A 26,185-nucleotide genomic window follows, 5' to 3' on the forward strand; every position below is an offset into this window, starting at 1 on the left:
AGAGACAGTGTTAAACCAGCAGGGGAAAATAAATGTCTCCTGGCCGTCAACGTTAAGATGAAAGCTGTTCAGATTTGCTTCTTTAAGACAAAATAAAAGTTACCTTAAGTTGGGGCTGGCTGGTATTGGAACAACATTATTTGCGGTCTGAGGGCCTTTATGTCCCTCTGGTGGTGGGACGTTGTACAGTTTGTCTAAATGTTCAACATGGTCCAGCAGCCTGGATGATCCTCGTTCTGCCACAAACCTGGTCACAAATAGTTAAAGAAATAGTTAAAGGTCCCATATCATGCTCATTTCCCCGTCCATACTTGTCTTTTGGGTTTCTTCTAGAACATTTTTACAAGCTTTAATGTTTTTTCAAACTGTCTGTCTGGATATAGCTGTATCTCTAGCACTCTGTATGAAACACTAAGTTTTAGTGCCTGTCTCTTTAAGCCCCCTTCATGAAACAGCCCACTCTGCTCTGATTGGTCAGTGTTTCCACATCTTCTCAATCTGCACCGTCACTGCATACGGGGTCACGCCCCTTCCGGTGGACCTCATGGGACCTTAATTCGCTTAAACAGTTTACCATTAAACTGAGACTTTCCGCGGTGGAAAAATTATCTTTTAAATTGACGAACATCATATTTGTAATCCATGCCACAATTCAAATGGGATAAAAAATAATTTGCCTCCCCCCATTCATATTTTTTCCGAATAAAGATCCCTAGGACCAAAAGTAGAAGGGCGTGACTTCGGCTCTCATATATAGTATAGCTGTGACATCACAACCATACAGAAGTCCCGACGGTTCATTTAAAAGGCACAGTTTTTGAATACGGGCTGTGTGCATTTCTCTGGGGATTGAACGTCTTGATACTTTAACAGTATTTATACTGCACCTCAACTTGCTTTCTAATAAAAAAAAGACATGTATATGACACCTTTTACGATCTACTATAAACATCAGCTGCTGGCTCCAGCTTCATATGTAACAGACAGATAAGTATAAGTAATATAAATCCTATTAAGTTCCTATCACAATCAGAAAGCCAACATTTTGCTTTAAAGTGCCATCGGACATTTCTTCCATTTATATAAATCCTCTAATTCTGTTTTTTGGGACAAAAGTGAGCAAACAGACATTTTACCTCAGCATTTGTTCACTGAAGCCGGACAGCTTCACACAGTTCCTTTCAGGGATTACCTCGTCTGGCATACTGCAAGTAGAGGATACATCAAGAAATACGTTCAAGTTAGACACAGGAAAAAACACAAACCAGCAGAAAGCCAAATGGTATTGAATTTCATTTGAGGCTGTTCTGTACATTTTAAGTAACAAATATTAAAAATTACCTGTCTATGCTAACAGAAACAATGCAAGAAAGCAGAGAGGGCATGGTTAATTCATGGTTAATTCATTACCTCTGTAACAAGAAGATCTGAACCACAAGGGCTTTGTTGTTTACGTCCTTCTGGTAGCTGTTGATGGCCCACTCCACTTCATGATTGACACAGTGGTCAGTTAGCATGATGATGTTGTCCACCTGAGATATATAAGCATGTTAGGTCAAAGATAACAAGGACACAGTACTGTCTAAAGCAGCGGCCTTTGATTTTTTATTGTTAAAAATTGTGTGACCTGAAACTCCGACCGGTTATTAGGACTTATAGTTCCAGTCCAAATTAAGCCAGTATTTTATAACTGCATGTTAATAGGCAGATGTGTGCCATCTACAGACAAGAAACGTACTGTAAAAGCTGCTGCAATTGTGACACGAGTGCCCCCTGCAGGCAAATAATATTATAACTCAAGTGTGTCTTTATTTATTTTAATAAAGTTGCTGTTTATTCCTGAGGGAAGAGGGGGTACACCTGAGGGGGATCCTAACCATTTTTTTTTAATTATTAGAAATAACAGCAGAGGGTGGAGTTGGTTAAACTACGTTCTGTCTGAGGTGCTATATTTTGAATTATCATTGAAGTATCATTGAAATAACTTTAAAATCAATTTTTTTTTTTTTTTTACACAGGTGGTAGGAGTATTAACTGTAAAACCTAAAAAACACAGAAAGACTGAAAATAAAATAAAACTGACTTAAACACCTATTGCCTGCAACAGCTAGAACCTTCTGTGGCAACAGGGACAAGTGTAAACTTCTGAACTTCAACTGCCATTTTTTTCCTTAATAGCTTTGTCTTCGTCTGATAAATGTGCATGACTGAGCTGCAGGACAGTCAGGTGCTTCATATCTATTCAAATTGGTTTTAAATTAGATATTTGTACATCCTAGCTGTTAAACTTTCTACACATATTTGTTTGTCCCTTTCAGGCAACGTTCATCATAGAGTCTTTGAGATGTTTAACATTTGTTGTGTTAGCATATATCGTAAGAAATAAGGACAGCATGGTCTTTTTTTATTTAAAAAATAAAACAACTCTATATGTACAAATAAACTAACCTTGTTTTTCTTGGTTAACATTCTTCGGATGGTAAACCGGTCCAGGTTTTCACTTGGCGTCTCTGTTAGTACCTGTGAAAAAAAATGTTTTCATTAACAAAGGCAATTCAGTAGTGTCCATCCTTATCTTGACACTGATGTTTCTAAAGTTAGAGGTTTTCTAAGTTTCTTTCTTTGATATGCGACCCATTAATGTATTTAATTTTGTATTTTTAATCCTAACTGTTATTGAATTCCCTGTTGTAAAGTGTTTTGAGACCATGTCTTATGTTGCTACTGCACTTGAAATAAAATAAATTTGAATATGCTGAAGGCTGAGTCCTTACTACACTGTCCTATCAAATAAAAGGCAAAAGGCCACCCAACAAAATCTTTTAAAAAGTACTTATTTCTGTTTACTCACTCTACATGAAAGTTAAAATTACATGTTTCAAGTTAAAGTCGACCACACAAGAAGGATTCCTCAGAAAAAAGCCCTGACCTGTATTTGCTTCATCACACTCCTGACATTATCCAAAAGAATATCAGACTTCAGCTTGACTTCTTGACTGCAATTCCAATCGTAAATGCAGATCTGACTGTCCTCTGCGCTGCTGCCAATCATCAGAGAGAGCAAAACTGCCACCTCCATTATCTGAGAGAATGTAAAAGGAGAGGAGAGATAAGTAATGAGTTAAAGAAAGTACAGTTGGAACAACACTAATGGGGGTTTTAAGCTGAGTCAAATAAGTCAGTCTTCCTTTGTTGCTAATCAGAAGAAAACTCACAGAAGGAGTCAGCTTGTCCTGCTCTTCCTTCTTCTTCTCCCTCCCGCTCTCTTCTTCTTCTTCCTCTGTCTCCTCATCGTTATTTTGCTCGGGGTCTGGTGGGAGGCAGAAGTCTTGTTTCTGACCCCAGTCGTCCTCAGCGTACATCCTAGCGGGGAGCAGGATAATGGTGCGTCCAGGGAGCGGGGGAACATTGTAACGACAGGAGAGCTGCACCGCCGTCTCCAGAGCTTTGCGGTAGCGGTCCAACAGAGCGACAGTGTACCGCCTCTGACTGGATGCACAGACACAGAAACAGAAACAGCAAGCAAGCAAAGTTTATTCTTAACGCACGTTTAACAGACACCATTTACAAAGCACTTCACAATCAAAGAAATAGCATCTAATACGTGGTAGTCATGTAGTGTAGGCCTAAATAAAGCAAAGACAAAACACCAAATAAAATACTGAAGGAGACGCACATTTAACATATGTACCACCCAAAGGCCTAACTGAACAGATGGGTTTTTAGCTGCTTTTTAAAAGAGCTCACAGAGTCTAACAACCTTAGGCGTACTTTTCTTTTCAAATGGTCAAATTGTTCCTTTAGCTGTTCTAACCATACAAATTTTGCACCTGAGCAAAAAAATAATGCTTGGCTGCATCTTTGGTGTGCAGCAGTTTTGCTGCGATGTTTTTTCACCTATATTTGTGATTATTTTTGGGCATTTTTAGGCCTTTATTTGACAGAACATCTGAAGACATGACAGGGGAGAGAGAGGGGGGGAATGACGTGCATCAAATGGCCGCAGTCGAACCCTGGCCCGCTGCATCGAGGAGTAAACCTCTATCTATGGGCGCCTGCTCTACCAACTGAGCTATCCGGGCGCCCCATCTTTCACTACTTGTTTGAGTTTCTATAGGTGCTGCTCTTTGCCTTGCCTTTTTAAAGTCACAGCAGCCATCACTGGTCGAGGTGACTAACCAATTGTTTTGCTGTTTATTTTAAACTGCTTTCACTTCTCTCACTTCCTGTGCACCGGAATAAATATATATATATATATATATACATATATATATTTTATTTTTATTTTTTCTCAGTGTTGCATCAGCTACAGACAACAAAAATAAAATTAAGTGTACATTTAAAATGCAATAGATTGGGACAGAAACAGAGAAAATAGCTGGAACTGAAAAAAACATGTTTATACTTGGCCTTTAGTAGCTGGTCCTTCTTGGCTCGGTAGAGTCGATAGATAAATGGTACTCCAAGCGTCACCCTCAGCCGGCTCCTCGGAGTCGTGTTCCAATCCAGACACTTGAAGCGCTTACTTTTGGGAATCTTATTCAGGATGCCCTTCAGGATCTCTTTAACAGGGGGGACAGCTTTCTCTGATGCTGAGGCTAAAAGAGGAGGAACAGCATGTGTTCTTTGTTGCAGTACGTCAGAGGTACACTTGATAAAGTGGCCTTCACGTGATCCATGGTAAAACTGCTCTGCGCAGGCCGTTCCTATGGGTAGAGCCGCGTTGTCGCTGACCTTTCAATTCCAGATCAGATACCGACGCTGCGCTTTGGCTCTCTGCTCTGCGCCCTAGCTCGCCGTTTTACCACGGATCATGTTTAGGCGGCATAATGCCAATATCTTAGTTTGTCAAAATTCATCTTGGTTAATATTGGGTTGTGGTTTTATGTTTGAAGCTGGCCAATCATTTGGCATTATTCAGATTTTTTCATATTCTCAATAAATCCAATGAAAGGACCAAAACCAACAAGGTGTTAGTCCGTCTCTCACTAATTTCACCTACCCTGACTGGGGCACTCCAGTTCAAGCCATTTTATTTCATATTAATGTATAAATTAATGTATGATGTTAATGTATGCACCAACCACCGAGGCATATTCCTTGGCAATAAATCCTTTTCTGATTCTGATTTTGATTGGTTCCTACTGAAGATGTAAATCTTCAGTGGATCTTCTTTCAATCTTCAATCTTCTTCTTTTTTTTTTAAAACAGCTTACAGCTCAGTGATTTCTTTATCTTAGTCTGATAGCAACCTTAACATTTTTGAGTTTTGGATTTTAGGAAACAAGACATTTGAGGACGTCACCTTGTGCTGTAGGATTTTGTGTTGGACATTTCACTGCTAAATTAATCAAGTAAATACTCTGCAGATTAAATTGATAATAATAATAATAATAATTAGTTGCAGCTCTTTTCTTTACATAAAATGTGTTGACAATAAGAACAATATAAAATATCACCTGCTTTACTCTTTTAAGACCACAGCAACAGAAAACATACTTCTGTTACAATAACATGCAGTTCTATTCACATTCACAGTTTTTAAATTATATATACAGTATATATACGGTATATCTTACCCAAAGTGTTGAGTTCCATGATGACTTTGTAGGCAGCGAGAAATCTGATGGGAAACTGACGGCTCTGAATAACTGCTTTCTGTAAACAAATCAACCACACATAGTTACAAAGATATCTTTAATTACAAAAGAAACACAACAACAAACTGATGAACACAAATATGACTCTTTTCTCTAACCAAAGCCCAGTTTACTAACTTTGTTATAATCGTTACAATGAGGATGCAGTACATGCACCCTGCTGGATCTCACCTTGTTGGTCAGTCTGCTGAGGATCTTCTTGTGATGAGCCTCACTGATGCCTTTAGTGATCATGTTCCTCAGGTTCCTCAGCATGGCCATGAATGGAAGAGACTTATTATCTGCACGGTAGAGACATTATTCATCAGTTTGTGTCACCGTGGATAGTGGGGGTGTACGATTCAGTATCAATGTTGGATTAAAAAACGATTCTCGGTTCAAAAAATAATTCACAGTATGTAAATGTAGTTACTTTTCCCATGTATGTATGTAGTATGTATAGCATAGTATATATATATATTATTCAGGTGGATTTGTTGGTTATTTGTTATTTTATCAGCCTGTGATAATGTATGTGCATGTTGTGTGTGATGTCTGTAATCCCCTTGTTTCCCCTTGGGGAAAGCATCTATCTATCTATCTATCTATCTATCTATCTATCTATCTATCTATCATATCTATCTATCTATCTATCTATCTATCTATCTATCTATCTATCTATCTATCATGTGATTTTTTTTAAAATATTAATCGCTTATTGGAATTCTCCGAATCAATTTTGAATTGGTTGAGCTCAAATCGCAATTTGAATGTGAATTGATTTTTTTTTACACCACTAATGGATAGGACTGGGTACTGAATTAAATACTTTTTAGGCCTCAAGTTGGCTAACCCTAAATATTGAGTATCGAATGCCAAATTTCAATACCTAGGGAGCAAATCTCATCAGAGTCAGTGAGCCAATAGGTTTGCAGCATGCTTTTACCAAGCTCTAATTATGCTGGTGATTGCCTGTCAGCAATACACATCGTAAGGATGCGCACAGGGACGGGGCTTACAAAGCAGGAGCTCACGAATGGATAAAAAGATTTGTGCCGTAATGTGTAATGTTGTCATATCTTTTTGTTTAAATGGTATAAAATTAGTATCTGTACCAAAAATTTCAGAATGATACCCAGCCCTAATCTTGGATGTGTGTTTGTATGTTTTTAAATGTATACATCCTTAGACTTATGTCCCATGTAAAGTGTGTTGAACCGGATTTGAATAAACATATTTAATAGTTGTGTGCTAAAAAAATGCTGGATTGAATCTTTGGATCAGATTGGAAATAGCCAGTCAGTAAAGTTCTGACTGACAGAACTTTTTCCTATGACAGAACTCTTTCCTATAGTGATGCACTTGGAACTGGTGATACAGTAATTACACTCATCTGGACAGCAACTGATAACAAGGTGGGGCTTTACTACTTTACTTTTAACAAATGTGAGGAACTGGAAAAAAAGAGTGTTAAATTTCCCTGGATTAATGGAACAGCTTGACATTTTGGAAACAATTGTCTATCTGTCTATGTATGTGTGTGTGTGTGTGTGGTGTGTGTGTGTGTGGTGTGTGTGTGTGTGTGTGTGTGTGTGTGTGTGTGTGTGTGTGTGTCTCTTGCTGTTTGTGTCTCTGTGTTTGTCTCTGTCTGTGTGGGTGTCTGTGTGTGTGTTTCTGTGTGTGTGTGGTGTGTGTGTGTTGTGTGTGTGTGTGTGTGTGTGTCTCTTTTGCTGTTTGTGTCTCTGTGTTTGTCTCTGTCTGTCTGTCTGTGTGTGTGTGTGTGTGTGTGTGTGTGTTTGTCTCTGTCTGTCTGTCTGTCTGTCTGTCTGTGTGTGTGTGTGTGTGTGTGTCTGTGTGTCTGTGTGTCTGTGTGTCTGTGAGTGTGTGATAGACCTATGAGCTTCTCCCAGGTGGAGGCCTTGTTGCCCTCCCGACTGAGCAGCCGTTCCCACGTCTCTGGCTCTTTGAGCTTCATTCTCTTCCCGGCTCTCTCCCTGTCCCATGCACCCTTTATTCCACTGTGGGTGAACGTCTTCAGATCAGCAGGATACCTGCGATCAACACAACAACACAACAACAATCACATATTTAAAATAGAAGCAGGACATGCCGAGTGGTACGACACTCGGTTACCCACCTCAAGGAAAATATGTCTTGATAGGAGATGTTACAAATATTTAAATTATTGTGCCACGTATAACTAATTTATAATGCATTATAAACAATTTATTACAAGTTGATGCACTGATTATAGATGATAAATGTGGAGAGTGGAGTTTAAGTAAACTGGAGTCCTGGAATAAACTGACAGAGAGCAGGTGAATGCTTGTCATGGGCTCTGGGAAAAATACTTTATCATAACTAAGTTCAACCAACTGATAAAGTGTGATGAGTCCAATGCACTGTCGGAGCCTCTGCGGGAGTCAGCAGGGTGTGAATGTGATTGTGTGGCTTACTTTTTCCCCAGAATTGCCATAACGTGTTCAGCCGGTTCTTTAATGTGTAGCCTCTTGATCATCTTCTTAATAGTGAATTCACTCTGCTTTTTATCTACCACCGCCTTGCTGCCGTCTCCCTGCATCTGTGCACATACACAGACACACATACACCAGTGTTACACATGAGACCAGGTTTCTTCAAAAACACCAAGAAGATGGGTCTTGATGTTTAGAATAATTCTCTTTTATTAAAATCACAATTTCTGTTAAAAAGATCCCATTTATGCTAATTTCCTGTTTTTTGTTTGTATTTTGGGTTTCAACTAGATTTTTTTTTTACTTTCTTTAAAGCTTCAGTAGGTAACTTTTGTAAAAATGTATTTTTTACATATTTGTTAAAACTGTCACTATGTCCTGACAGTAGAATAAGAGACAGATAATCTGTGAAAAAATCAAGCTCCTGTGTCTCCTCTCTGTGCTCCTGCTGCCACTTGCAGAAAAACACCGCTCCCGGTCAGAAACAGCCAATCAGAGTCAAGAGGACTGTCTTAGCAGTGTCAATCACTCGTGTACGCGCTGCTCATACCCCTCCCCCGCACAGCGCGTAACAGCTCAAGATTGCTAGTGCACTGCAGCTGTGCTAATCGCGGAGAAACAACTTTTCAGGAAAACTGCCAATTTCTCGAGTGACACTGCTCAGAAAACAAAGACGGGAAAACAGAAGAAGACCGATGATGAAAAGCGAAATAAAAAGACAGAATTAAACCGAGCCCGAAATAAAACGAGGGTCAACATCGAAGCGGCTTTTCAGAGGTGGAGGGAGCTACGCCTACTGGAAGGATTCAACACGGATTCTGAGCTAGCGTTAGCCACATTTCTGCTCGACATGTAAGTATCCCTGCTTGATTTGTTTAATTTTTAAAGAACAAGCGTACACAACTAAGATATTGATGGTTACAGTACACTGGTGATAGCGCAAATCTCATTTAACTCTGTAGCTTGTTGCTAAATCTTACAGTTAGCTTGTAGCACGGCAGGACTGTTGTAGCAGGTGAAGATTAACTTTACTTGCTAACTCCTTCACCCTCAGTATAAGTAATATTGTTTCGATGCCTACATTTAGTAAGCCAAAAGGTGTTTTTGTTGATCACAATAACTGTAGCTATGGTTAAACTACTTTTATTGTGCGCTGTCCCTGTCAACGTTTGGCAAGGCAGACTTCTACTTTTGATTATTTTTTTACATACACGTTTTCTTCCCCCTGAGGATGTAATTTGTAAATCAAATGTCTGACACACATTCTTTGTGCTCCTTCAACAGGTCAGACATGGCCCAGACTCAGAGGCACGTGAAGGAATCGTCTTTCAGTCCAAATCAAAATGTTCAGGATTTCCTTGTGCAGTAGTACTTTGCAAAAAAAGCTGATTTATTTTACCCATATGCAAAATAAAACCTAAGATATATTTCTAATATGTTGTTATTCCTTGGCTTATTGAGCTTCCTCACTGATTCATCATTCCTACTGAAAGTTTACTGTTTTAAATTGATCCAAAAGGTAATTCAGTAATGTATTGTGTAACGTGCTACTTTTGTTCACACAAAGTGTGAGCGATTACATAAAAAATAATTTTAAACCCTTTATTGAAAAAATTTACAACACTTTTAATACAAATATTTTAAATAAGCAATTTTTTTACATAAGCTATACCCTCCTCAGAATAAATCCCCTCTACTGTCCATGAGGATGTGGAAAGCATCGGTGGCCCTGCTTACTAGCCTGCGCGTTCACGGCAAGCTCCGCTGTGGGGGAGGAGCTGTGGAGGGGGGGGGGCTGTAGAGCAGCAGAGAGCAAGGGGGAGGGACCTGTAAGGTGTGCTTGTTCAAATTTTTTGGCTAAGTCCACGTTTTCTCAGAACTCCCTACTGCAGCTTTAATGTTTAAAAAACAGTATTTTACCCATACTGTCTGTCTGACTGTGCCTGTATTCCCCCTCTGTCTAAAATGCTCCATTTTACCGCCTGTCTCTTTAATACCCCTCCTTAAAAAGCCCAGTCTGCTCTGATTGGTCAGCGTTTCCAGGTATTCTGAATCGGTGCACTCAGAGTATCTGCACTGTCATTGCAGCCGGGGAATTGCTGAAACGATACTGTAGCAGCATTCTCTACCTATATATAGTATATCTGTGTCTTCACCACTGCACAGGAGTCTTAACGGCTTGTTTAAAGGCACAGTTTCTGAATTTGGGCTATGTGCATTTCTTTGTGGATTGAGCGTCTTAATTATTATTTATACAGCACTTCAACCTCCTTTATATTAAATAAAGATAAGAACATCTCACTATTTACAATATGGCACCTTTTACAATCTGAACTAATCCCATATCTGCATACACAATAGAGATGGATCCAACTAAATGTGCCTACCCCTTGCTAATCCCCATTTTTAACATTACTATGGGTGGCACTAAAAAAAACATTCAAAAACATTATTTAGTGACAGAATAGTACTGCACATTGACTTACAAACTTCTTCAGAACAGATTCATCTGATCTGAGCAGGTTCGCCCACTGTTTCAGCTGCTGAGCATTTGGTTTCTGGAAATCAAATATAGTGTACATAATGAAGACAGTATATTTTAGGCACAGATGCACAAATGATCTGTCTGTTTATTACTGTAACAACAGAGTAAAATTTGAGACCAAAATGTATGCTTCTGTACCTTGGCTTTGCGCTTGTTGCGGCTGTGTTTACAGCGGTGTTTGCGTGTGTTGTATTTGGCCAGCTGATACTCGTTGAACTGCTTGAACTTGTCAGCCATTGCCTTCTTCAGGCACATTGGCAGGGAGCGACTGAAGCACTGGAAACAAGACAAAAATGATGTGAAAACTGGAAAGAACTAACAGAACTGACGCATTCAGATTCCATCACTGGCTAAGACTTACTGTACTAAAGATTCTGACTACTTCTAGCCAATCGGAGGGCAGCTGTACAGCAGCACAGAAGTATCTGCGCACATGTGGCTTGGTGGAAGGCTGATTGGCAGCCAGAGCCAATAGGAAGTTGGCTGTGATCCGGATGTTCAACTCCTGTCGAGTGTAAACTGCCACCTGAATTGTAAAAGAAAGAACAAGCTCACTGTGCATAAATTGATTGAAATTTTTATTAACTTTTTTCTATCATGATCATGATGATCCACTGGCTCAATTAGATGGAAACACATCTCTTAGTTCAAATAAAAGTTCAGGAGCTACAATCAAGTTTGGCATACAAGTAAAAAATGGCTTCAGATAGATATCCCCACACGCACATTAACAGAAACCTGCATACACACCTTAAGAAGAAACTGTGGGTCACAGACAGAAATGTCCTTCGCCAGGTTTATGATCTTAGTCCAAACACTGTTATCTAAGTCCCAGTTCTCCTGGCCTGGAGCTGTGTTCTTATTGACCAGGGAGCAACACACCAAGTTCAGCAGGAGGTACTGAGGCACAGAAAGTATGTATTCACAACTCAGAGTTATAGTCACTTTAATCAACACATAAAACAAGCACACAGGAACATCTTTTGGGAGCACTGATAGAGAGAAATGCAAAGACAGCACCCAACAGAGACCATTTCTGTGACATGCATACACAAGGGGGTGCTCAATTAAAGAAAAAAAAACCTTATCACGGATATTTTGGTCAATAATGAAATCACGTTTATTCAACACAACACGATCACTCATTGTCTTTTGGAACGATTCTGCTACTGAACTTAAAAAACTGTGAAACAGTTTCAACAGTGAAAACACCAAGGATCTGTGAATTTCCTCTAATACTGTTCCTTGTTTTCCTTCATTCAGAACAAAAGACAAACTAAGAGTTCAATTGCAAAACGTAATGTGCAAAATATTCGTTTTAGTCGATTACTCCAATTTGCGATCATTAGGAGCTGAAATTGTAATCCCGATCAACATTCGGATTAATTGCACAGCACTAATACACACAGAATGCAGTGTAAAATATTTTCTCTGACCTTTTTATCTTTTAGCTCTTCTTCGATGTTTTCATTTCCTCTTTCAAGCTCAGCGAATTCCTCCTGTCTGATGACCATAGTTTGCTTGAGTTCTTGGCTGCCCGAGTCGGTTTCCAGGACAGGTAATTCCATGGTTGCCCGAGCATCCTTCTTGCCTTCCAGCAAAACATCCTCTTCTTCAGGATACTGCTGATGCAGAAGAAGTTAAAACAAGAATATACAAATTAAGTAATAAGAGATTCATTAAATATAAAGACAAATGGTCAAAAAAGCCTGTCATGTACCACACTTGTTTCTTCCAAACAGGACTGCATCATTTCAGATGTTTCCTCCCTGCCTTCATCTCCTCCATCCTCTCTCTGCTGTTCTCCACCCAGAGCATGATGAAGGAATGAAGGAGGATGAGCAAAGGGACTGAGCCGTGCACTGCTGGCCAGGGATGTGTGGAGCAGAGAGGCATTTGAGGCAGTTGTAGAGGAGGTGAGGGAAAAAGAGAGATCAGGGGAATGTCTGCTTAGGAGCTTGTTCTCGGTGCTGAGAAGAGAAGATGTGAGGGAAGGGGACAAGGAAGAGGTGGAGAGAAGGGAGGATGAAGTGGAAGACAGACTGGAGGGCTGGAGAGAGGGGCAAGAAGGCTGTGCTGCAAAGAGTGGGGAGCAGCGCTGGGGCATCAGTGTGGAGGTCTGAGCCAAGAATTTATTCTCCAGACTCAGAGGAGCATAGTTGGAGGATAGACTTCTCCCACATATGGCCTGATGCTGCTCTCCTTGGGCAACATTTGCAGTGTGTAAAGTCAACGCCCTCATGCCTGCAGACAAACACATCAATCAGAGGGTCAAAGGCACAAACACAAAAGCTTCATAATCCTGCAGGGCAGGTATTGAGACAAGCAATTCAGCAGCATTCCTTCAACTGTTTAAACAGTGTGCATTATGGGTGTGTTGGTGGGTTGCTCAAAGCATCATTAAAGAGGGCAAAGTCTAAAAAGGTTATCAGCATAAGCACTGACAGACTTTTCACAGAGTTTCACCAGGAGCACCTTAATGCATGGATAATAGGCAAAAATCAGCCAAACACAATGCCAATAAGTAATATCATAAACAGCAGTAAAATTCAGTTAGGTTCTGATCAAAGGCAGGCAATGCAATACCTTACTGCAGACCAGAAGCTCAGCTCTAGACCACATTCAACCTCTTTCCCTGACAGAACATATTTAAATAAATTAATAATCATTTTCAAGTTGTCCCAGGTTTTTGGTGTATCTTTTCTTCAAGTTAGAAAAGTAGTATTTGACAGCCATTCAATCAAAAATGTCTCGTATAAATAACTAAACTGTGTAGTAAAGTCTGGCATTTAACAATCAGAAAGAAAATCATATCACCACTACATTATCAGGACCAGCCACTGGATTTAACTGCTATATGTTAACTAAACTGAGACATTATCCATTTGTCAAGATGTTTTCTAGTGAACTTTGTTACTATTTTTATTGACTCAATTGTATATAACTAGCTAGGTGGGGTGATAAGCCACGAATAGCCATATAATATTATATGCAGAAAACTCACCGGAAAAAACAATTTGATGTACACGTGCTGCGCGGATTCTGAACAAACGTGTCCTCTTGTGTTGAATTTTACCATTCGATGTAATGTAGTGTTGGCATCTATTTCCATAGACAGTTGAAGTCTATCTATGAGCTATACGTCAAAGGCTTGGGTAACTTTAACGCGTAGTTCCGGGTTTATCAGAACAGCTGCCTGGCTACAGGCTACCGGGCATAGGCTGCCGGGTTCTCGACTGTCTTGAGAGCGCTGATTGGTCAGAATTATTGTGTACTTTTTTACCGTAATGGCACATATTTGGGTGCCTACTCTCAAATCACAGAACACTAAGTCAAATAAAAGCGGAACTGCTTTACATACAGTATATATTAAAAATACAACAATTACTATTACTGGTACATATGATTTTATGTTTATATTAAAAACTGCTCAGGTAAAAATAACCCCAGCATCCCCCAGCCTTTAGCAGATGGTATACTAACTTGGGTCAGAAAGGGTATTAGGTCAGTTGGCGACCTTTATACCAATAATGTCTTTGCCAGCTTCGATCAATTATCTGAATTATTTGACTTGCATAGGCACAATCTTTTCAAATATTTGCAGATCAGACATTGGATTAAGAGCCAAACAGTAGAAAAATTTCCAAATAAACCAGAGGAAACTCTGCTTGAATCATGTTTATTGGATCCCAAACGTACTACTACAAAAGGACTTACTTCATCTGTTTACAAAATTGTTCTTGACTATTCACCAGCTTATGACAAGCACTCAAAACAATCTAAATGGGAGTTGGACTTAAAGTGCAACTATGATGACAAAAGCTGGAACAGATTACTAAATTCTTCTCAAACCATATTAACATCAACAAAACATAGACAAATTCAATTTAATATTCTTCACCGCATATATTATACCCCATATAGGCTGAATAAGCTAAATGCTAGTATCTCTGACAAATGCCAGAGGTGTAGGATGTCTGTAGGGGATCTTCTTCATATGCTTTGGAATTGTGTACATTTGCAAATCTACTGGAATAATGTAATTCAGGCAACTTCATCAGTTTGTGGGCTACCTTTAGAACCTGACCCTAGGATATGGATACTTGGAGATGTTTTGTCTTTGAAATTAAATTCCTGTAAGAAATACTTTATTTTAATAGCATCATCTGCAGCAAAAAAGTGTATACTTAAAAATTGGAAATCTATGGAGCCTCCAAACCAAAAACACTGGATCAACGAACTGTTGTCGTACTGCACGCCTGAAAAGATTCTCCATTCAATACGGGGGACATTGGCTAAGTACGACCAGATATGGACTCCCTTCCTGGACATTCTTACCAGCCTAGACCTGAGAGACTGATCTGGAGTGATCTATACTGTCTTGTTCAATTCCTCTAATATTTCTGTTGTATCCTTTACTCCTTTATCTGACCTTTTAAGAATATGGATAGTGCTAAATATAATGTTATTAAGTGTGTTGCTACGCATAGAGAGAGTGGGTGGGGTGGTGTATTCTCTTCTTTTTATTTTTTATTTTTTATTTTTTTTCTTTCTTCTTTCTTTTTTGGGTGGGGGGGAGGGAGTTGAAAGGGAAAAAAAGGGGGAAAAAAAGAAGAATATTGTATCCTTGATGTAGATTCTGTATGGACACACATTCTGAATAAATATATATATCCAAAAAAAACAACTGCTCCGGTGACATGGTGACGCTACCGTAACAGTTTGTGAACGGCTCAAAAGAGGAAGCGAAACCGCTCTATTTCCGCTGCAGCAGTGTGAACGGGCACGTCAAAAAAGAAAGGAAAATGTGGACAGTTTGGACAAACTGAGGCGAGAGAAGGAACATCTAAGAACATATACCACCTTTATTGAACTCGGTTGCCAAGAAGTTGTTATTATTTAAAGTTAGCAGACAAACATTTGACAGTTTAAGGGTCGTTTCGAGGTTAACTTGCCCCCCTTGTTCTGTTCGCTCAGAGGAAGCAGCTCGGCTAGCCAGCTGAATTAGCTAGCTCGCTCGCTAGAGATGGGGACGAGAGCAAGTCGCCTGCAGGAAGACCCGGTTCCCCCTGCTTTCGGAAAAGATGGCACAAAGCGGGATTCCTATAGGCGAACCCGCTGTACCAGGCCCACCAGTCTTATGGTCGACTTCTCGGGGAGCTTCGATGACACGGAGGCCAACCGAAGCCGATCAGAGGAGGGCAGTGACTCGGACCTGGGGCAGCATGGGGCGAGCGCCGACGGCAGCCCCGCTGACCACCACAGCACCCCGTCTAGTATTAGCCAAGCGTCTCCTGCGGACGACAACAACAGCGAGGGGAAACCCGAGGACGACGGTAATATAAGCCCGGAGCGTCCCGTGGTAGTGGAACACCAGTCCGGAGAGGAGACAGGCCGCACGCCCCACCGCACTTTTTCCGAGCGGCTGCCCGGGAATAGGCACTCTTCCGCCCGCAGCGTGGGCGCAAGATCCGCCCGGGTTCGAGGCACACACCAGCGGCCGGTTTCAGAGGCTTGGATCGGCCTTTACCGTGTTAACAACCGTCATGGGAGTAAGTTAACATGTTGACACAGGGCAGTAGTATTTTATATACATGTATTTTTTATTGTTATTTGTGGCGCATAAATAAAGCATGCCCTTATAAGTGTCTGTAGGTAATGTTTTGTGATTTACCTTGTTTTTAGATGTCAAAACGGCTTAAAGGCATGTATTACATGGAATTTATGGATGATGTTGGAGCTTGGTAATATCATCTTAAATGTATTACTCAATGACTTCAACATTAAAAATGGGACGAAATTTGGGGATTAACTGTTGAATCGTCCAAATGACAGCTGATAGTTAACTGAAGAAGATCTGTGGGTGACGGGTATAGAGAAAATAATGGTTATCTGGATATGATAGTTAAGTACGGGTTAGAGGTATTCATTGTAAACTTTACTTGGTCATACTAGTCTAATAAAGTCAGAGATACTCACTCCAGAACAGCCTTTAAGGCCAATAACATCTAAGACAGTTTTAATAGTACATAAACTCAAAGACATTCAGTCTCCTATAACTATTAATTTTGCTTTAAAATGTCTCCCAGAGCCTAAATACCCAGTCAATAAATTTAAAATGGATTATTTGGGAAATTAACATTCCTGAAGAGATAATCTCTTTTCCCGTGCTTGCATACTGGCGAAAATCGTCAGAGACCCTATTGTACGAAGCAGAGCTGTGGCGTAAACCTGGAAGTGGCGACATACATGCCCTTTCATATCCCAAGGCCTGTTGACAGTGGTTGTCAGTCGCAAATCATGCGACATGCAAGTTGAAAACTTAAAGTAACCAACTACCTTGTTGTTAAAGTGCAGTAAAAATGGGAACTTGAGTTTGCAGAGGAAGTGAACATGCATACTTGGTCTGTATTAGATTAGACAAGATGGTGGTGGTGCATGACATTGAGAGCCAAAACACAACATTGTGGTGGGTTTTCCCAGGCCAGCCCTCTGGCAAGTGTTGTTAATGGGTCACAACTTCAAATGCCCGCTCACTGCTGGCAACAACCGCTCATACAAGAAGAAGGGAAATGTAGGGCAGCAAGGCACACTGTCTGTCCTTTCCACTCATGGCTCTTGTGCTGGTTTTACCTTCAGCCCTAGTCACTGTTTTGCAGTGCATGCAGTCAAATAAAGTCCCAAACTATTTTGGGTCAGTTGTACTCCAGGTCAAGTCATTTACACTATCTCTGGGATGATTGGGTTTCAGCCTGCTCTGTGGTTCACCAAGTCAGCCCGTGTAATCTAGTCGTCCAAACATGATGGGCACATCATCTATTATTTATGTCCCGCTGTGACACACAATGTGTTAATCTCAGCTATTTTGTGTCTTTGTTCTGTGCAGATATCCGCTGTCCTTTCTGCTCCAAGCCCTTCCCCGGGGGTCGGATCGAGGATCACCTGTTGAGCTGCCTCACGTCTCCTCCCCTACCATACAATAGTAAGTATCATATCACAGAAATGGCCTAACGCCTGTGCTTTTAAAGTCTAGAAATACTTTGTGTGTGTGTGTGTGTGTGTGTGTAGCGGATGTGCTCAGTAAAGACAGCGGCGAGTGCTCCATCTGTTTGGAGGATCTGGTACAGGGAGAGACCATCGCCAGGCTGGCTTGCCTCTGCGTCTACCATAAGAGGTAACAAAGTTCAGTTGATGTATTTGCATTACAATAAAATACAGGCAGATACAAATGCAAAGGGGAGCTTAAAAAATGCAAAATAGTGCTGTGGAGATTTAAGAACATGCGTTGTGCATTTGGCAGGAAAAATGGGTTTGTCTATTTCCTGATCTGAAAAAAGATTTTCAAAAATATGGAAACAAAGGTTGTTCTGCACTAGTGCATATATCACTGCTCATTTCTGATAACTAGAGTCCTTTTCCATGAAATGATGTTCTAAACAGCCACTGCTGAGTTAAGAATCATTATTTTGAACATTAAAGATAAACTGAACTTGAATTTGAATAATGGTGATATAACGGATGTATTTTATTTCTTCTCATTGGTACAATTATTAAAATGGATGAATTTGTTAAAAGGGATAAAATGGTAAGTTGAAAGTGTCCCTGGGACCTGCTACCAGGTACTTTTTTTAGTACTACCTCAGTCGAGGTTCCAAGCGAGCTGAGGCGATACCAAAAGGTGACGGATCACTGTGTTTTTAGCAAACAAGAGTGCGGAGTGTGTGTCCAGAACACACGGGACATTTAAAAAAAAAAATCTAGCCAGACACCGACAGATTATCTACTCTCTGCACTATTCTCACTTATTAACTGTTCAATATTTTTTTTTGGAAAACTTTATGTTGTTTCCAATATCGCACACTGTTACTTTAAAAAAACAAGACAATATATCGAAGAAAACTTTTTATTTAGCTTTTCAAGTAGCGCATCAAACCCTCCCGTACCTCCCTGCCAAGAAGTTGGGGGGGGGGGGGGGGGGTCATACTGTATTGACCCTGGCTGCAGTAATGAACTGTAAAGGGCTAAGGCAGCTGGGGTTACGACACATTTCCATAGGCTATGGATAATAATGCGTTTACTAGCCGCTAACTAAACCACAGAATCCACCGTCCCTCTCTACTCACCCTGAAGCTAGCTGATGTTCACCGTCTCAGGGCACGTTGTTGATGCAGAAACAGCTGCTAGTTCCATAGTAAAAATCTGCCAACTCTGCACCTGCCTAAAGTAAAGTAAACCGCAAAACTCGTGAATCCTCCGTGCATCTATGGTCAAACTGGGGTAACTCTCCTATGTGCAGCTAACAAGCGATCCCGTTGGATAAATTCGTCCAATTACATTTTATCATTTATATGCCTCTATTTTCTTAAACAAACAGGACCTTAACCATGGTTTTATAGTTTCTCTAAATGCACACATTATATAAGCAGCATAAGTGCTTGGATAAAATAAATGAGAGTGCATGACAGTAGGCTGCGCCCACACATACACACGCACACATGCGCACGCACACACACACACACACAAAAAACTTTTAAAAAAGCTATATTGATTTGTATAATTTTTTATTGTAATTTATTTTTAATTATTATAACAAACAAGTTATAAACATTTATTCTTTCAGTTCATCTTTAAGGAAGTGGATAGCCCAAGTGCAGTGTTAGAGCCAAAATTTGTTCACTTTATGTAACAAAAGAAAAGATTAACAGCTTGTATTTCTTTCCTCAAGTAAACAATGTGAATATTTGCCAATTGAACTTTCACAACTGTAAAAATAACTGCACCATCTTTACACTTAAATTAGATGTCACAGATATACCGCAGTTTCATAAGTGCTTTAAAACTTTTGAGTTAAAAAAAAATAATAATCATGAAGTTGTGTAAGGTTTGCATGTTTCAGCCCATTTAGTAAAATTTCCATTTTCAAGGCATTATGTAATGTTCAACACTTTCAAGGTGTTTTCCAACTTTTAAGGAGTCATTGGTTTCCCATAATTTCAGAGATCGGACTTGCTGAGACTTGAAATTTACGAAGAATAGATAATCAGTCATAGTGACGATCCTGTCTGGTATTTTCTTCCCATCATGTACACTCCACTGACACAATAAAAGTAGACATGAGAAAGTTGAAACCTAAAAAAACTTTTATCTCAGATAAAGCACACACATGTCTATCTTTTGTCTTGGTTATAGTGCACATAAGCTTTTGGTTTGGTGCCACAGTTTGTAGGTGTGGCTGCTTAGCTGTGTAAATTACATTCTGATCACCCAGTAGAGCAACTAAGACTTGCCTGGAGTTTTAGAATCTAAAAGATGACAGTGTTGAAAATGATCATGCAGTATATGTTCTACACTTCACACAAAAAGCGTTAGTTTTAATAACCAAATTCATATATTATTGTAGGGCTACAACAAGCCCATTTTTGACTTTTTTTCTTAATTAGTTTATTAATCATTTGGTCTATTAAAAAGTAGAGAAAATAGGGCATCACAATTTAAAGCTTGACATGTCTTCAAATTGTTATTGTTCAACTAAAAGTCCAAAACCCAAACATACTCTTTTAACTATCACACAAGAGAAAGAAAATGCCAAAAATTGTCACTATTGAGAAGTGGGAACTATTAATGTTTGGCATTTTTTGCTTGAAAAATTACTTCAACAATCAATGGGATAATTGAATTAAATTTCATGTATAGTATCAAGTCATAACAAGAGTTATCTCAAGACACTTTACAGATGGAGTAGGTCTAGACTACACACCATAATTTACAGAGACCAAAAAAATATATATTAACCCTCATGTTGTCCTCGGGTCAAATTAGACCCCTCAAAGTCATAAATTTGGGATTCTTTTAACCACATTGCTTCAAAATAACATGGATGGTTCCATGAGATGCTCTTCACAAAGGAAATTAAGGATCAGGTCTCCATTTTTAAAGAATTAAGGGTGTTCAATTGTATATCTATGATTATCCATTACCTTCATTACTCTAATCTTAACCATTAGTCAAAATCGTTCTTAATTTCTGCTTTTTTCTTACACTAAAATAAAATAACAGTTGATATGAATCAGGTTTATTGACCATGAATTCCAAAAAATAAGTGTGAAACTAGTGCACATAAATAATTGAGAATATACTGGTGTAATTGGAAAAAAGTGCCCAAAACGTTGAAATAAGCGTCAAAAACATAAAAATAAAAAATAAAAAAAGAAGAAGCATGCATTACGTGGGGGAAAAAAGCAACATAAATGTAAAAAATGTTGAAAAGAGTGCTAATTTTGACCCTGGAGGACAACACAAGGGTTAAAGTAGTTGCAGACTATTTACTCTGCTGATCAACCACTTAGGCAAGGCAAGGCAGCTTTATTTGTATAGCACATTTCAGCAACAGGGCAATTCAAAGTGCTTTACACAAAATCAGTTAAACAGATAAAACACAAGTACAAACAGTTAAAAATCATAAGCATTAAAAACTAATAAAACACATGAATAGACAGTTAAAAACAAATAGAAACATTAGGACACATAAAACACAAGAATAAAAGTTACAGTGCAGCATAAGAAAGAAATGAGCATTAATTTAAAGAAAGGCAGCATCATAAAGAAAGGTATTCAGCCTTGATTTAAAAGAACTGAGAGTAGCAGCGGATCTGCAGGTTTCTGGGAGTTTATTCCAGATATGAGGATTATAGAAACTGAAAGCTGCTTCACCCTGTTTAGTTATGACTCTGGGGACAGAAAGTAGACCTGTCCCAGATGACCTGAGAGGTCTGGGTGGTTCATAGTGTAGTAGCAGATCAGAAATGTATTTTGGACCTAAACCGTTAAGGGATTTATAAACTAGCAAGAGTACTTTGAAATCAATTCTTTGAGACACAGGAAGCCATTGTAAAGACTTCAGAACTGGAGTGATGTGATCCAGTCTCTTGGTCTTAGTGAGGACAGCAGCAGCGTTCTGAATCAGCTGTAGCTGTCTGATTGATTTTTTTTTTTAGGGAGACCTGTAAAGACCCCGTTACAGTAGTCAAGTCTACTGAAGATGAAAGCATGGACCAGTTTTTCCAAGTCCTGTTGACACATAAGTCCTTTAACCCTTGATATATTCTTAAGGTGATAGTAGGCTGACTTTGTAATTGTCTTAATGTGGCTGTTAAAGTTCAGGTCTGAGTCCATGACTACACCAAGATTTCTGGCTTTGTCTGTTGTTTTTGAAATTGTTGTTTGAAGCTGAGCGCAGACTTTTAATCTTTCCTCTTTTGCTCCAAAAACAACCACCTCAGTTTTTCCTTCATTTAATTTCAGAAAGTTCTGGCACATCCAGTCGTTAATTTGTTCGATGCACTTAGTCAGTTTTTGTATTGGACTATAGTCCCCTGGCAATAAGGTTATGTAAATTTGTGTGTCGTCCGCATAACTATGGTAACTTATTTTCTTGTTTTCCATAATCTGGGCTAGTGGAAGCATGTAGATGTTAAACAGAAGAGGCCCCAGAATGGAGCCCTGCGGAACTCCGCACGTCATATTTGTACGCTTAGATGCATAATTACCTATTGACACAAAGTAATCCCTATTCTTTAGGTAGGATTCAAACCCGTTTAATACTATGCCAGAAAGGCCAATGCAGTTTTCCAATCGGTCTAGTAATATGTCGTGGTCGACCGTGTCAAATGCAGCACTGAGATCAAGTAATACTAAGATTGAAATTTTGCCATTATCTGTGTTAAGGTGGATGTCATTAAAGACTTTGACAAGAGCCGTTTCAGTGCTGTGGTGTGGTCGGAAACCCAACTGAAAGGTATCAAAACTGTTGCTTAGTGACAAGAAATGGTTGAGTTGTTGAAAGACTACTTTTTCAATGATTTTACTTAAAAACGGAAGGTTTGATATTGGCCTATAGTTGCTCATTAGTGACTTGTCTAGGTTGTTCTTTTTTAAGAGTGGCTTGATTACTGCAGTTTTCAGGGCCTGTGGAAAGATACCTGAAAGAAGAGATGTGTTCACAATCTGTAGAAGATCAGAAGTCAAACAATTGGAAACATTTTTGAAAAGTCCCGTTGGTAGAATATCAAGGCAACAGGACGAGGTTTTCAGATGTTGTATAATGTCCTCTAGGTTTGTATGGTTGACTTAAGTGTAGACTAATGGTTTCAGCTCTATATAAGTGAGCAAAATAGAGTGAGTACTAGCCCAACAAACTAGTTGCATCTTATCTCTGGTCCTGTTGCATTACAGTGCCAGAGAGCCCGTTTTTAGAACGGTCATCACGTTTAGTTTGGTTTCACACCGTGAGTGGATTAAGCCTCAGGAGACGCCACATTCAAAACCCCACCATAGAGGTTCTGGCACATCAACATGACGTAACCAAACTGAATGTCTTCCTCCGTGCAGCTGCATTGATTGCTGGTCCAAGGTGAAACCCTGCTGCCCTGAACATCCCTTCGATTGACTCGCGGGTTACATCAATCTGCACAGTGACCAACCCGACTCAGGTATATATGTGTAAGACTCACTAAATGACCAGAATATGTAATTAGCAAGTGTTTCAACACAAGTGCCAATACCAATCTGAATGTTTGGTATTGTTACCAAATGCTCCTTTTTAGATGGCTGACTTTGGGCAAACACAACCATTTTTATTTAATGTAAAAAAAAAAAACAAGTAGCTCAAGTTCTAAAATGTAAAATGTCAGACCACAAAGAACACCTCCTTGATATGGTCATATTTGGATGGATATCATGAACTATGTGGTCAGAGAATAAAGCCCAGTTCAGACCAAAGATATGCCACGGCCACGAGACAAGCTGACACTTGCTGCTACATACAATGCGCCAGTCTGCACCGTTCTGAAAGCCGCCAGTTTACGCCAATGCCACTAGACATCTCCATAGCAAAGACTCACTGTACTTTTGTTCTAGCTTCTGACTTTTCAGGCTTTTTTTGCAGCTGGATATATAATTTATATCATCTAATAGGGTTGTTGTGGCGATTGTGATGGTTGACCGGCATCACGATGGAAAGCCACCATCGTCATGCCACGCCCCCCCACCCTGTCAGACACAAGCTTATCCTAGTGGACGGGAAATTGACAACTGCGTCGGTCTTAAACTAGCAAAGACCATAGACAGTGAAAGAAATGGACCAGTAGATCCCGTTTTTCTGGACGGAGACCAGTGAAGACTATTAGAAGCACTTTTCCGGTGAGTGCTGAGCGTTACTGGACAGCCTCCAACTGAGCTTGACGACGTAGTTGTGACTTGAGCAATCTGTCTGAAAGCATAGCTCCTATGGCGCCATTTTGACGCTAATTAGTGTTCCATTGACTGCCATTAATTTTGGCGCCACTTTGGCAGTGAATAACTTTACATCAGAAGCGTTTAAAGACGCCATTTGTCCGTTGTTTATTTCTAAAGAAACACGACAATGTATAAAAGGCTCCATTATCTTGTAGCTCACGTTATGGCTCCGTAGCAGATGTTTTTGTAAAAATAGGATGTGTCATAACCACGCGACTTGCTGTCGCATCGTTGTCTGTCGCTGTTTAGGTTTAATTACTAATGTTAACTAATATTTTAGTTAGCAATATTTAGCCTGTGCCTATGTTATCTCCTAACATATACTTACACTCTCTGTCTCTGCTGATTGGGAATTATTGAGATTTCTCTTGGAACAGCTACCAGAAGACTTACAACTTTCAGACAGGTTGCTCACGTCACATCCACGTCTTCAAGCTCAGTTGGAGGCTGCCCAGTAACGCTCAGCACTCACCGGAAAAGTGCTTTTAATATCCTTCACTGGTGTCCGTCCAGAGCAGCAGGATCTGTTGGTCCATTTCTTTAACGGTCTATGGTAAAAACCAGTTTTTGCCGACTTAAGCAGCTGAGACGCAGCAACACCATCAACCAGCTTGAGTCGGGCTGAAACTGCTATGTTCTAAAACGGTTTTGTTTCGTTGCAAATCTTTACTCTTTACTGGGCTTAAGTTAGCAAGAGTGCAAACGTCAGTTCTCAGTATTTGGTACATTCCAGTCTGTGATAAAAAGAAGTATTGAAGCTCAAAGCCCAGCCCAAGTATTGTATATCTAATGTAAATAAATCCTTCAGATGTGAACTGCACTGAGTCGAGATGCCGTTTAAGGACAGTATTTTAATAAATATAAGAAGCAGTTGTTAAGGCCTTGAATCCATAGCAACAGGCATCACACATTCCCCCAAGGAATTTCACATTGACACCAAAGTAGGGTGCAAAACACTTACCTTGACTATTTTTATATTTAAGTAAGACAGCAAGTTAGGAACATGCACCAACAACACCAAGACAGATTCCTTGTATGTAAAAAAAAAAAACGTACTTGGGAATAAAGCCCTTTCTGATTCTGATTCATATGAAACATAGTGTGATGATCATATTGTATTATCTTTTTACAAATGATCTGCTATCATATATCGTATATATCAGGCCACTAAATGCAACATTGAAGTTTTTGATGTGTTTTGAACAGACAACATAATTGAACATCACTATGTGGTTTTGCATGCAGTTGCCATATCATTTGATAAATTTATAAAAAATAATTTGAATGTGATATTGAGTTCAACCATGTTATCCAGCTCTGTTGCAGACTATGTTTAAATACAGTCATTACAATATGCGTTCTTTCATCTAATGGTCACTCTCTTTTCCCGCCCTTACAGGAGACTACACTGAATCCTAATAAAATCCCAATAAAAATGTGTCATTGAACAAATAAAAGCACACAGTCTATCTCCGACACAAATCTATATTTGAGTGGAGAACAGACGATCCTAAGAAGAAGCTCCTGTTAGCGACAACCAGCGTTCTCCAATTGGATCGGTCCATTTGAACTTGGTCTAGGCCTTTTCAAGCCAAACTTCAACAGTAGTAACAGTCACTCTGTCTCCGTCTAATCTCTGATTGGAACACAAGTCGGGGAAGTTCCATTTCCATGTTAAGGACTTGGCTTGAAGCCGCAGAACATACAGTATATATATATGTATATATATATATATATATATATATTATATAAGTCCAATAAGCAGTATCATCCCAGAACAATGGAACTCTCCCCAGAAAGATCTTGAATCTGGGGAGGAACACAAAAAAAGTTAACTGTGACTCTGGATCCTCTACTGTGTATTTTTTTTCTTTCCCACCAAACGGGATTGGTCATTTTATCAAGTATTTTGCAGAAAGAGTATTGTTCCATGTCCTACATTGGATGAATGTTTTCGTTCCTCGGCTAACCCCAAATGAACCAACCTCACACCGGAAGCGTGAACCATAACCACATAAACGTTGCTTTAGTTTGAACCGGCTGAAGGTTGAGGGCTTGTTTTGCTGAACAGGGGCTGCCGTTACTAGGTGTTTTCTTTTTTTACTATTACCTGTAAACATTTCAGGGAAAGTTTGGGGGCTATTTTTTTTGTATTTCTTTTTTTTTTGTAGGTCAGGTTTTTTGTAGGTGGTTAGTTAGCGCTGAGTTTAACATGCTGCTACTTGCTGAGTGTT

At 39.6% G+C, this 26,185-nt stretch overlaps 2 protein-coding genes across 3 annotated transcripts in view; one reads left to right on the forward strand and one right to left on the reverse strand.

The window, feature by feature from the left end:
- The window catches only part of tep1 (telomerase-associated protein 1), a 38,043-nt gene extending 24,141 nt beyond the window's left edge, over nucleotides 1-13,902 (reverse strand). Inside the window, exons 1-18 of one of the 2 annotated variants that reach the window (XM_032532536.1) lie at nucleotides 13,663-13,902; nucleotides 12,379-12,902; nucleotides 12,095-12,280; nucleotides 11,409-11,558; nucleotides 11,020-11,184; nucleotides 10,797-10,934; nucleotides 10,600-10,671; nucleotides 8,096-8,220; nucleotides 7,533-7,690; nucleotides 5,832-5,941; nucleotides 5,580-5,658; nucleotides 4,406-4,598; nucleotides 3,216-3,489; nucleotides 2,930-3,082; nucleotides 2,449-2,520; nucleotides 1,411-1,532; nucleotides 1,137-1,205; nucleotides 104-247 (exon numbers count right to left, since the gene is read on the reverse strand). In XM_032532536.1, the coding sequence (XP_032388427.1) occupies nucleotides 104-247; nucleotides 1,137-1,205; nucleotides 1,411-1,532; nucleotides 2,449-2,520; nucleotides 2,930-3,082; nucleotides 3,216-3,489; nucleotides 4,406-4,598; nucleotides 5,580-5,658; nucleotides 5,832-5,941; nucleotides 7,533-7,690; nucleotides 8,096-8,220; nucleotides 10,600-10,671; nucleotides 10,797-10,934; nucleotides 11,020-11,184; nucleotides 11,409-11,558; nucleotides 12,095-12,280; nucleotides 12,379-12,900 (2,732 nt within the window). In that variant the 5' untranslated portion in view covers nucleotides 12,901-12,902; nucleotides 13,663-13,902. Of the gene's footprint in view, nucleotides 1-103; nucleotides 248-1,136; nucleotides 1,206-1,410; nucleotides 1,533-2,448; nucleotides 2,521-2,929; nucleotides 3,083-3,215; nucleotides 3,490-4,405; nucleotides 4,599-5,579; nucleotides 5,659-5,831; nucleotides 5,942-7,532; nucleotides 7,691-8,095; nucleotides 8,221-10,599; nucleotides 10,672-10,796; nucleotides 10,935-11,019; nucleotides 11,185-11,408; nucleotides 11,559-12,094; nucleotides 12,284-12,378; nucleotides 12,903-13,662 lie in introns of both variants that reach the window. The other variant, XM_032532535.1, reaches the window with a different exon arrangement.
- A 1,527-nt stretch (nucleotides 13,903-15,429) lies between these two features.
- On the forward strand, nucleotides 15,430-25,558 carry zgc:66427 (E3 ubiquitin-protein ligase znrf2). Its single transcript, XM_032532543.1, has 5 exons — nucleotides 15,430-16,210; nucleotides 17,545-17,640; nucleotides 17,727-17,832; nucleotides 23,046-23,146; nucleotides 25,351-25,558. The coding sequence occupies exons 1-4, from the start codon at nucleotides 15,685-15,687 to the stop codon at nucleotides 23,101-23,103; spliced, it is 786 nt and encodes a 261-aa protein (XP_032388434.1). The 5' UTR covers nucleotides 15,430-15,684; the 3' UTR covers nucleotides 23,104-23,146; nucleotides 25,351-25,558.
- Nucleotides 25,559-26,185: the final 627 nt, after the last annotated feature.

Source organism: Etheostoma spectabile, chromosome 12, assembly GCF_008692095.1.
Source record: "Etheostoma spectabile isolate EspeVRDwgs_2016 chromosome 12, UIUC_Espe_1.0, whole genome shotgun sequence".
NCBI lineage: Eukaryota > Metazoa > Chordata > Actinopteri > Perciformes > Percidae > Etheostoma > Etheostoma spectabile.